The 13,234-nt window shown below is 37.8% G+C and overlaps 1 protein-coding gene across 1 annotated transcript in view; it reads right to left on the bottom strand.

Annotated features, from left to right (window-relative positions):
• Positions 1-13,234, bottom strand: part of TMPRSS11D (transmembrane serine protease 11D) — a 29,840-nt gene that overhangs the window by 13,525 nt on the left and 3,081 nt on the right. Inside the window, exons 4-5 of the mRNA XM_061145582.1 lie at positions 6,183-6,250; positions 728-882 (exon numbers count right to left, since the gene is read on the bottom strand). Of these exons, the coding sequence (XP_061001565.1) occupies positions 728-882; positions 6,183-6,250 (223 nt within the window). The remainder of the gene's footprint in view (positions 1-727; positions 883-6,182; positions 6,251-13,234) is intronic.

Here is a 13,234-nt window from a genome sequence, read left to right as displayed (position 1 = left end):
AACCAGGAAATATGGTATTCTGCTTACAGGTGGCATTTTTGTTTCATTTTGTGGGAATACATGGGAGACTTTAAGCAGGATTGTATTTATATTTTAAAATATTTCCTTATCAATATGCAGACAATACATTCGAAGGGCTGTGAAAGTAAAGAAGGACTATAGTTTGGAGGCTAGTACAATAGTTCAAGTAAGAAATGATGTTGGCTTAGACCACAGTGATCACAATAGGCATGGAAGGCAGTGGAACTAGAATTCCATTCCAGGCAGAAGTTGTGTGGATTTTCAGAGAGGAGATAGAGATACTGTTAAATCTTCTAATTTCTTTCTTTATTCTACAAGTATTTACCAGACACCTTCCAATTACATACTCTTTTCTCAGTGAGGTGATCCTAAATTAAACTGTTCTCTGACCTTGAACGGCTGTTTACCATTCTTATAACATATCTACCAATTGAACATCTGACAGCAATGTCCCTCATAAAGAGTATTGACAGGGGAAAAATAATAAAGAATTTTTAGCAAATAAAAGTTATGAAATGCATATGATTCTTTGAAACATCAGAATATTTTATATTAGAGAACTATGTATTACATTTAACTTCATAGTAAGTTGTTTTCACAAAATTTAATTCAGGGAAAAAAGAGTCCCTCATTAAATGAAAACATGAATTAGAACTTGTAGAGGGATAAACCGATATGAAATGGTATGTAAAAAAATGATACTTGCGTGTTAACTGAATTGGAGTCATTCCGAAGTCTTCAGAGGTATTCGGCATTTGGTGTAAAATAGACTCAATTCTCCTTTTCATTGATGCTTCATTGTTTCTTCTGGTGAATGTAAATTTCATGACAATATCTGCTATCAGGTCATTTCCACTTTGCCTGAATAGCCATAAAAATATTTTAAGTGTACAATTATGATAATTTTCTGTTATTTTTACATCTTCTTCTTGATTAAGCATTTAAAAAATTACCTAAGAAATTTAACAATCCATGGCTAACAAACACATGAAAAGATGCTCAACATCACTCATTATCAGAGAAATGCAAATCAAAACCACAATGAGATACCATTACATGCCAGTCAGGATGGCTGCTATCCAAAAGTCTACAAGCAATAAATGCTGGAGAGGGTGTGGAGAAAACGGAACCCTCTTACACTGTTGGTGGGATGAAAACTAGTACAACCGCTATGGAGAACAGTGTGAAGATTTCTTAAAAAACTGGAAATAGAACTGCCATATGACCCAGCAATCCCACTTCTGGGCATACACACCAAAGAAACCAGATCTGAAAGAGACACGTGCACCCCAATGTTCATCGCAGCACTGTTTATAAGAGCCAGGACATGGAAGCAACCTAGATGCCCATCAACAGACGAATGGGTAAGGAAGCTGTGGTACATATACACTATGGAATATTACTCAGCCATTAGAAAGAATTCATTTGAATCAGTTCTAATGAGATGGATGAAGCTGGAGCCCATTATACAGAGTGAAGTAAGCCAGAAAGATAAAGACCAATACAGTATACTAACACATATATATGGAATTTAGAAAGATGGTAACGATAACCCTATATGCAAAACAGAAAAAGAGACACAGATGTACAGAACAGACTTTTGGACTCTGAGGGAGAAGGCAAGGGTGGGATGTTTTGAGAGAACATCATCGAAACATGTATATTATCAAGGGTGAAACAGATCACCAGCCCAGGTTGGATGCATGAGACAAGTGCTTGGGGCTGGTGCACTGGGAAGACCCAGAGGGATGGGATGGGGAGGGAGGCGGGAGGGGGGATCGGGATGGGGAATACATTAAATCCATGGCTGATTCATGTCGATGTATGGCAAAAACCACTATAATATTGTAAAGTAATTAGCCTCCAACTAATAAAAATAAATGGAAAAGAAAAAGAAATTTAACAACAACAAAAAAGAAATTTAACATTAGAACAGATTCACACACGGTGTTTGTATATGTAATGATGTATCACAATGGTATCCTACAAACCCTTAATATCGGTGCATAGGGCACTGTACCCACCAGTCAGGATAGCTTGTTTTTGAAGTCAGAACGCCAGAGTGTGAACACCAGCTCTACCATTTACTGTTGGACTTTAGGTAGGTTTTTTTTTTCTCCTTAACCTCTGTCTGTCTCCTCACATTAAAATGTGTTATCAAGAAGGTTATATGAGTTAATATATGTAAAACTTTTGGGAAGCGTACATAGCATACAGTAGGAGTCCAGAAACAGACTCATAGACACGTATAACAATATATTATAGAAGTATCACAAATCTGAAGGAAAATAACTCATGTAAGAAATCTCTGCTTATACCACATGCAAACAAAGCATTTGAATATGAATTTGAATATGAACAGCACAAATTTAAAACTTTCAAGCAGATAAGAGAGAATGTCTTTATATATAGGAGAAGGAAGGGATTCTTAAATAAGACATTTTGCAGCTGATATTCTACAAGGAAAGATGCCATAAACAAACTGTAAAGATAAGCTATAGATGGAGAATATGTTCGGCACTCAAAATAAGAAATGTTTGGTGCCTCCTATTAACACAGAATGCCTACAAATTAATAAGGAAAAGACAAACAATAGAAAAACAATTCAAAGAAGAGGGATCTTTGGTGAAAAATAAACATGTAAATAGATGAAACAGGATTCTGTTTATACATCATTTATTTGATCTTAATAACAACTGTGTCTAAGAGTCATATCCCTTCCTCTTGGAAACTGTGAGTAACAAGCTGTCTTTTCAGAAGTCATCTTCTGATATTTTGGCCTCATTGTACCTCAGATTTTCTGATAACAGTACATTAAAAAAAAATTAAATTATTATTTTAAGTATAGCTGGTTTACAATGTTGTGCCAATCTCTGCTGTATAGCAAAGTGACTCAGTTATATAAATGCATTTGTTTTTTCATATTATTTTTCATTATAGTTTATCACAGGATATTCAGTATAGTTCCTTGTAACACAGTGTATTTTAAAAAAGAAGAGGAAGGAGAAAAAGTGGTGTGTGTTTATAAAGTTTACTAAACTTTCCAATGTCGAGCTTGCACCTACCATTCTTATTTCTGGGCTAGCCTTTTACTACTCTAAATACTGGGCTGGATGAAGCACAAGCTGGAATCAAGATTGCTGGGAGAAATATCAATAACCTCAGATATGCAGATGACACCACCCTTATGACAGAAAGTGAAGAGGAACTAAAGAGCCTCTTGATGAAAGTGAAAGAGGAGAGAGAAAAAGTTGGCTTAAAGCTCAACATTCAGAAAACTAAGATCATGGCATCCGGTCCCAACACTTCATGGCAAACAGATGGGAAAACAGTGGAAACAGTGACAGACTTTATGTTTTTGGGCTCCAAAATCACTGCAGATGGTGATTGCAGCCATGAAATTAAAAGACGCTCACTCCTTGGAAGGAAAGTTATGACCAACCTAGACAGCATATTAAAAAGCAGAGACATTACTTTGTCAGCAAAGGTCTGTCCAGTCAAGGCTATGGTTTTCCCAATGGTCATGTATGGATGTAAGAGTTGGACTATAAAGAAAGCTGAGCGCCAAAGAATTGATGCTTTTGAACTGTGGTGTTGGAGAAGACTCTTGAGAGTCCCTTGGACTGCAAGGAGGTCCAACCAGTCCATCCTAAAGGAGATCAGTCCTGGGTGTTCATTGGAAGGACTGATGTTGAAGCTGAAACTCCAATACTTTGGCCACCTGATGTGAAGAACTGACTCATTGGAAAAGACCCTGATGCTGGGAAGGCAAGAGGAGAAGGGGACGACAGAGGATGAGACTTGAATTTGGGTAAACTCCGGGAGTTGCTGATGGACAGGGAGGCCTGCGTGCTGCGGTTCATGGGGTCACAAAGAGTCGGACATGACTGAGTGACTGAACTGAACTGAACTGATGTTGTTCTTTACTCACCAGTCCCACTAGACTGCTTTCAGTTTTTCACTCTTTTTAACCTCAAAAACTTCATATATAAGCTATTCCTTCTGCCTGAAATACACATAAACACACTCACACCACTTTTCCCCCTTCCTCTTCTGTTTTAAAATATACTGTTACACATGTACATATATGCACATATAATGTTATATGTAGAGACATAATATATGTTTATATATTGTAGGGGTAAGGAGTGGCAGAAGAACTTTAAGCAAATACTATGTTTAGCTTTATCATTTAAAAAAAATCTGACTGGCTGCTCTGTGAAATGTGGAATGGAGAAAGACTCGAGGAGAGGAGATTCGTCAGGTGGTGGTGCAAGTCCAGACGAGAGATGACTGAGGACAGAGTGTTTGAAGTTATGGATTTTAAACATTGTAAGAAACAGAACTGTGAAGGTTAGATGATTGGATGTATGGGTTGAGGGAGAAACAGGAATTAAATATAACTCTCATATTTCTTTCTTGAGCAACTAGGTTGAAGGTGACACCCCTGACAGAGGTAGGCAACACTAAATGAGTCACATATTTGATTGGGGACAGAGGATAGGTTCAGGTCTGGATGTATTAACGTTGTGTTATCTGCAAGATAGCCATATTATGATATCAAGTAGATGGCTGTATATGTTCACATCTAGAGAGGAGAAAAGAGGTCGGGCCCCAGAGATACAACTTTGATAATAATTAGCATATAGAGGGCAGTTCAGTTCAGTTCAGTCACTCAGTCGTGTCCGACTCCTTGCGACCCCATGGACTGGACTGCAGCACCCCAGACCTCCCTGCCCATCACCAGCTCCTGGAGTTTACTCAAACTCATGTCCGTTGTGTTGGTGATGGCATCCAACCATCTCATCCTGTCATCCCCTTCTCCTCCTGCCTTCAATCTTTCCCAGGATAGTGGGCAGGGAAGCCTCTAAAAGGAGCTTCAGTGTGATGAGAGGGTTACTGCACGGTCAGACATTTGAGGAATGTAAAAAGAAAGAATAAGAGCTAACAAAGAAAACTGAGAAGTAAAAGGAAAGTCAGAGTGTAGAGGGTCATGGAAACCAAGGGATGGCACTGTTTCAAAAAAGAATAAAAACAGTGCTAAGTTCTCCCATCCAAGTCAGTTGAGAGGTTCAAGAAGAGGACTGATAAATGATTTTTTGGGGAATTTATGATTCAAATGTCATTGTTGAACTTGGGAAGAACAATTAGTATTTTGTGGTGAGATCAGAAGCCAGAGGGCAGTGGATTGAGCAGTAAGTGGGAAGTGAACAAAAGGAAAAAAAAAATACAAATTCAGTTCTACAAGTATTGCCAGCTAGTGGCTAGTACAGAGACTTGCTCAAGAAAGTACTAAGGTGAATGTGCACTGAACTGACTGAAATACATTTTGAAACAAACTCTTCCCATGAATTCTTCTTACTTCTCGGGCTCCTCAGCAAAACTTAAAAGGCCAGAGCGCCATGCTTGTATTTAACTAGGTGACTCTATCAAGAATAAGAAAAATTAACCTTTTTGTGGTGTTAGTATTTGAGAAAGAAAGTATAATTTCTCTTCTGAAGAATTTTTTTACATTATTTGAAGGACTGAGCAGTGTGGACATTTGAGACATTTGTGGTAGGGCCAGTCACTTTTACTTTCACTTCAGTAAGGGTAACTAACTATTTTAGTTAGGAGAGATACCACATCACATCACCTCACAAGAATAGGTCTGTATTCCATTCAGGTAGGAATGGAAAATAATAAATACGCATGCTGCTACTTCCTCTATTACTGATTCATTGCAGACATGTCTATATCTGGCCACAGCATCCTTTAAAACATTCCAGGGAGACAAAAACTGAAAAGCCACTTTTGATGTTGGTTTAGCATTCTGATCTTGGATGAATATGCCTGGGATCACAGCATTGCACATCTCCACAAGGCACTGTTTACACAGACTGCATTGTGAATCATATCCCCTGAATTTACAAATAGTCTTCTTGCTGTACCGTCATCCAACTGCCTTCCTTTTCCCGTGAAGAACTGAAGTAACAGTCATTCACATTACTAGATATATAGACCATATGTGATAATTTGACATTGTTTTTTAAGCTGCCCGTGATACTATTTTCATGATATTGCAACACATTGTATGAATGTCTCTTTCATTATCTATGCTATGAACAAAGTCTAATGAAGCAAATTGTATCTAGGCTTATATATATTGTAGTTCCACTTACCTCAGTTTGACGACATGAGATTTGATGAACTGATTTTTTAAATCTGACTCTTTGAATGTTCTAGTAATCTGCAGAAAGGGGGAAAAAAAAAAAAACCTTGTAATTACAGTTCTTTCTCTCCTTCCTCTTTCCAACACTGAAACATGGGACTATGTTAATGAGGAATATAGACTAGAGTTTTTTTAGTTCAATTTAGTTCAATTCGACTTCAGAACATCTGGGATCGATTTAGACAGGTTAAAAACCTTCTGAAGCAGTGTCTGTTCTTCATCTATTACACCAAGATCATAATGGACAGGATGCATCTTCACTAGAAGCCATTCTAAACACAGCAGACACTTTGCTCAATGAGAGCCCATGTTATGTGATTTTGTAGCTGTTCCTAAAGAGGTTGGGGCATGAGCCAGCCCAACCCTATACAACTTACACTGTGATCCTGCAACAACTGTTCTTAAATAGGTTAAAACCAGACTAAAATGAGTAGAAAGGGAGAGTCTGATGAAAAGGAGGAAGAGAAATAAAGGACAGTCTTTTCCTTATTGTTTCTGATTAATGTCTAAACATCTTAAGTTATTTTTAACATCAGTTGTTATTTCCTGACCTAACTTTAACCTTCCCCCTGAATCATTGCTCAGTGCCAGCAAGGATGGCTCTCTTGAGGTATAAGATTTAGCTTCACAGAGAACTAGAGAAGTAGTGATTCTGTGACTGGAAAGTTCTACCAAGACACAGGGTGAGATATACTAAGCCATCATATTGTGAAGTGGATTCTGTTGGCTAGTACTGTGAGGTTGGACTAAGGTTGAGGTGAACGTGAAGAAGTTCATATGGGGAAATTAAGTAGCATGCTGAATATTATATTAAGCCAGGATTTGAAGTCAATTCTCGAGACTGTAAAGTTTACATAATCTCTGTCACACCATATTATATCTTATTTTTTCAATATCCATTTCTTTAGGCTGATATTGGACCAACCAGTTGTTAGAAAATATGATAACTTTTTTTCTTTCTAGAAGTCTTGAACATTTTTAAGAATTATGAGGCTTTTAGTTTTATCAAAATAATTTCCTTCTTTAAAAATTCAAGAAGTACTAGTAAGTGTTAAGAAGAAAGCAAAAAGTCACTCAAAATTCTATGATCTAGAATTATAGGATGCTACCATTTGGCCAGCCATATTCTAGTTAACTTTGTAGAAGGATGGGTTTTAATGTGTTTGTTTATATGGTATATTGTAGGAGGAGGTTTAGTAAACTGATTTAAGGTTAATATTACCTGACTTTAACAGAAGTAGAAAAAACTGACCTAAAACTGAAGGAATTGCTAAAATTTAAGTAAATGTTTCTTGTAACTGTATTTCATGATTTAGTATTGTACCAGCACAGGTTAGACTTGATCAAAGGGCTAAAAATCCACTTAAATTATTACATTTTGCTATGTGGAAAATATTGAGGTAATTTAGTGAAGATAATAAGCAACATAAAGAAAGTTGATTAATTGGCAGATATCCATCAGCTCAGTTCAGTTCATTTGCTCAGTCGTGTCCAACTCTTTGTGACTCCATGAATCGCAGCACGCCAGCCTCCCTGTCCATCACCAACACCTGGAGTTTACTCAAACTCATGTCTATCGAGTCGGTGATGCCATCCAGCCATGTCATCATCTGTCGTCTCCTTCTCCTCCTGCCCCCAATCCCTCCCAACATTAGGGTCTTTTCCAATGAGTCAACTCTTCGCATGAGGTGGCCAAGTATTGGAGTTTCAGCTTTAGCATCAGTCCGTCCAAAGAATACCCAGGACTGATCTCTTTTAGGTTGGACTGGTTGGATCTCCTTGCAGTCCAAGGGACTCTCAAGAGTCTTCTCTAACACCACAGTTCATAAGCATCAATTTTTCAGTGCTCAGCTCTCTTCACAGTCCAACTCTCACATCTGTACATGACCACTGGAAAAACCATAGCCTTTCCAGACGGACCTTTGTTGACCAAGTAATGTCTTTGCTTTTTAATATGCTATCTAGGTTGGTCATAACTTTCCTTCCAAGGAGTAAGTGTCTTTTAATTTCATGGCTGCAATCACCATCTGCAGTGATTTTGGAGCCCCCAAAAATAAAAAGTCTGACACTGCTTCCACTGTCTCCCCATCTTTTTGCCATGAAGTAATGGGACCAGATGCCATGATCTTAGTTTTCTGAATGTTGAGCTTTAAGCCAACTTTTTCTCTCTCCTCTTTCACTTTCATCAAGAGGCTCTTTAGTTCTTCACTTTCTGCCATAAGGGTGGTGTCATCTGCATATCTGAGGTTATTGATATTTCTCCCGGCAATCTTGATTCCAGCTTGTGCTTCTTCCAGCCCAGCATTTCTCATGATGTACTCTGCATATAAGTTAAATAATCAGGGTGACAATATACAGCCTTAACGTACTCTTTTTCCTATTCGGAACCAGTCTGTTGTTCCATGTCCAGTGCTTCCTGAGCTGCATACAGATTTCTCAAGAGGCAGGTCAGGTGGTCTGGTATCCCAATCTCTTTCAGAATTTTCCAGTTTACTGAGATCCACACAGTCATAGGCTTTGGCATATTCAAGAAAGCAGAAATAGATGTTTTTCTGGAATTCTCTTGCTTTTTCGATGATCCAGCAGATGTTGGCAATTTGATCTCTGGTTCCTCTGCCTTTTCTAAAACCAGCTTGAACATCTGGAAGTTCACGGTGCACATATTGCTGAAGCCTGGTTTGGAGAATTTTGAGCATCACTTTACTAGCATGAGATGAGTGCAATTGTGCGGTAGTTTGAGCATTCTTTGGCATTGCCTTTCTTTGGGATTGGAATGAAAACTGACCTTTTCCAGTCCTGTGGCCACTGCTGAGTTTTCCAAATTTGCTGGCATATTGAGTGCAGCACTTTCATAGCATCATCTTTTAGAATTTGAAATAGCTCAAAGGGAAGTCCATCACCTCCACTAGCTTTCTTCATAGTGATGTTTTCTAAGGCCCACTTTATTTTACATTCCAGGATGTCTGGCTCTAGGTGAGTGATCACACCATCGTGATTATCTGGGTCGTGAAGATCTTTTTTGTACAGTTCTTCTGTGTATTCTTGCCACCTCTTCTTAATATCTTCTGCTTCTGTTAGGTCCATACCATTTCTGTCCTTTATCAAACCCATCTTTGCATGAAATGTTCCCTTGGTATCTCTAATTTTCTTGAAGAGATCTCTAGTCTTTCCCATTCTGTTGTTTTCCTCTATTTCTTTGCATTGATTGCTGAGGAAGGCTTTCTTATCTCTCCTGGCTATTCTTTGGAACTCTGCATTCAAATGGGAATATCTTTCCTTTTCTCCTTTGCTTTTAGCTTCTTTTCATTTCACAGCTATGTGTAAGGCCTCCTCAGACAACCATTTTGCCTTTTTGTGTTTCTTTTCCATGGGAATGGTCTTGATCCTTGTCTCCTGTACAATGTCACGAATCTCCGTCCATGTTCATCAGGCACTCTGTCTATCAGATCTAGTCCCTTAAATCTATTTCTCACTTTCACTGTACAGTCATAAGGGATTTGATTTAGGTCATACCTGAATGGTCTGGTGATTTTTCCCTCCTTTCTTCAGTTTAAGTCTGAATTTGGCAATAAGGAGTTCATGATCTGAGCCACAGTCAGCTCCAGGTCTTGTTTTTACTGACTGTATAGAGCTTCTCCATCTTTGGCTGCAAAGAATATAATCAATCTGATTTTGGTGCGACCATCTGGTGATGTCCATGTGTAGAGTCTTCTCTTGTGTTGTTGGAAGAGGGTGTTTGCTGTGACCAGTGTGTTCGCTTGGCAAAACTCTATAAGCCTTTACCCTGCTTCATTCCATACTCCAAGGCCAAATTTGCCTGTTACTCCAGGTGTTTCTTGACTTCCTACTTTTGCATTCCAGTCCCCTATAATGAAAAGGACATCTTTTTTGGGTGTTAGTTCTAAAATGTCTCGTAGGTCTTCATAGAACCATTCAACTTCAGCTTCTTCAGCATTACTGGTTGGGGCATAGGCTTAGATTACCATGATATTGAATGGTTTGCCTTGGAAACGAACAGAGATCATTCTGTCATTTTTGAGATTGCATCCAAGTACTGCATTTTAGACTCTTTTGTTGACCATGATGGCTACTCCATTTCTTCTAAGGGATTCCTGCCCACAGTAGTAGATATAATGGTCATCTGAGTTAAATTCACCCATTCCAGTCCATCTTAGTTCCCTGATTCCTAGAATGTTGACATTCACTCTTGCCATCTCCTGTTTGACCACTTCCAATTTGCCTTGATTCATGGACCTAATATTCCAGGTTCCTATGCAATATTGCTCTTTACAGCATCGGACCTTGCTTCTATCACCAGTCACATCCACAACTGGGTATTGTTTTTGCTTTGGCACCACCCCTTCATTCTTTCTGGAGTTATTTCTCCACTGATCTCCAGTAGCATATTGGGCACCTACCGACCTGGGGAGTTCCTCTTTCAGTATCCTATCATTTTGCCTTTTCATACTGTTCATGGGGTTCTCAAGGCAAGAATATTGAGGTGGTTTGCCATTCCCTTCTCCAAAATACTTGTTAAAACTGAAGAAAAAATTTGAAAATATTTAGAGAGAAATAAATGCATAAACCTATATTCTGATAATTCTAGTTCTGGGAATATATCCCAATAATATAATCATTCAGGTGTACAAGTATGTATCAACAAGAATGGTCATCAGAATATTGATTATAATAGTGAAAAACTGGAAACATTGTAAACATCTGTCAACAGAAGAGTGGTTAAATGAAATATTGTATCTTTTTACACTATAATACTGTTTAGTTATTTAAAATGGTAGATTTCTTCATTGATACTTAAATACTTCTGTGACACATTTTTGAGGAAAAAAATAGGAAAAGGCAGGCATGTATAGTCTTATTTCATTGACAGAAAATTTTATGTGTTTATGCATGTATGATTGTGAAGTTTACATGAAAGATACTTGGAACATCAAAATATTAATCATGGATACATGAGTATTGAGATTTTGTGCATGTTTCTGGTTTTCTTATATTTCTTGAATGCACTGAATTTTCTACATTTGTGTTTTATCTTTACCACAAAAGACATTACTAAAATTATTTTCATTTTGATAACAAAATTTATACATGTGTTATGATTTGCTTTATAGACCATTTTTGAGAATAAATTAAAAATAACAAGTTAGATTGTACAATTTTTTTGGTGTTGGAGATTGTATTTTAAAGACTTACTGAATATCTTCCAAAGGTGCTGGTAGTACTTTTCAAAGAAACTGATTTAGTTTATGTTTTCACATTGCTGAATGTGCTATATATTGTGCTTTATGCCTTAGTGTTTTGCAATTTTCCATGTGCTCTATGAAGGATGAACTCACCTAACATATCTATTCTCTCTGACAGAAACTGAATGACCTCTTTAGGTCTGAGGACATCTCTGGCATCTTGCACTAATGACTGGTAGCTGCGTTCTAATTCCCTAGAATGAAGCTGGAATTCTCAAAATACACACTTTCAGTTTACTCACTTTTATTAAACTAGGCACACAGCTGAAACATTACAAGGTGTCTTTATGTGGGTATGAGGGCTTCAATATGAATAAGGGTCCTCAGACTGGCCTCCTGAGATGTTTATCTCTAGTAGCTTCTTCAAGAAATTTAAGAACGGCCATTGGTTTGCAGCCTAAATGATGGGCTCTCATGACGTAAATGATATGACTAAATATTGTTAATGATTTTTTAACACCAGGTTGGGAAGAGATAGTAGGAAGTTGGGGATGTAAGCCTAAAATGCATTTCCACCTTTTCTGGAATATGCCGTAATTCAAGCTTTCAACCCCTTGGTTTTCTTCTGGACCAGGGTAACGAGCTTCTAACTAGTCTTACTGTGTGCGGTCTCTTATCTTTATAATCTAATTTTTACAATCTGAACATGAATCTGTCAGATCCTGTTTGCATCATTCTGCCTGTAGCTCAAGACTTTTTGTCTAAAAAATAAAACCCAAATTTGTTATTAGCTAAGGACATTCTCTTCTCTATGTCTTGGCTCATGTTTTAGCTGTAGTATGCCTTATTCATTCTAAAAGTCAGCCTGAAAATCATCTTTTATAAGAAACCATCTCTCATCTCCATGATTGGACATAATTTATCCTCTTAGCACAAACTTAGATCCAGTATCTAATATCTTCTCCACTTTCTGTATGTCCACTGCATTTGGCAGGATTAATGTTTAATAAATGTTTATTGAAGGAGTAGGAGGCTTCTACTTTTGACATAACCAACTGATGTTCCCCAATATTAGCCCTACCTCTGCCTCCTGGCCTAGATTCTGTTTCCAAATTGTTCTGGTTCAGTTGTTTATTCTGATCTCATCAAACATTTAAACAATATACCTAACTTCCCTTGCTCTAATTTTATGCTCATGAAGCGCTTTTCTCATAACTTGGCTCACAGTGTAATTTGTCTCTAGGGGTAAAGGTTGTCAGACAAGCAGATGACTCAATCCCCTGTCCATCATAGGCCTCGTTATAGCTTAACTCAGTGATTCCAAAGTGAGGTCCCTGGACAATTAGCATCAGCATCACCTGGGAACTTGCTGAAATGCAAGTTCTAACTACTGAATCAGAAATTCTGATATTGGGGCCTAGAGATCTGTTTTTTAATAAGCCTTCCAGGTGATTTTGTTACATGCTGAAGTTTTAGAATCATTGGATTAATTTATATTCTTAAGAATTTCAGAAAAGGTAAGGTAAGTGAGCTGAGATTGGTCAGCTCTGACTCTGCAGGGCTGAAGGTCAAACCCTGGTCTATGATGATAAACTAAGGGTCTGCTTGTGAGATTTCTGGGCAGGCAGCCTCGGGGCCTCTTCATTTGAGAAACCAGACTTGCTTTGTTTATTTTCTATGTTGACCTTTAAAGCAAAGTATTATTTGTCCAAACTATGTTAACATGTATTTTAACACTTACTACCTGTGTGTTTAGTTGCATAAGAAAAAAGGAAAGAAGGAAAAATGAAAATGATTTAAA

The sequence above is a fragment of the Dama dama genome, chromosome 6, assembly GCF_033118175.1.
Source record: "Dama dama isolate Ldn47 chromosome 6, ASM3311817v1, whole genome shotgun sequence".
In the NCBI taxonomy this organism is placed as follows: Eukaryota; Metazoa; Chordata; class Mammalia; order Artiodactyla; family Cervidae; genus Dama; species Dama dama.
Note: the sequence above shows the minus strand (reverse complement) of the source record. Positions and strands in the feature narration are given on the sequence as shown.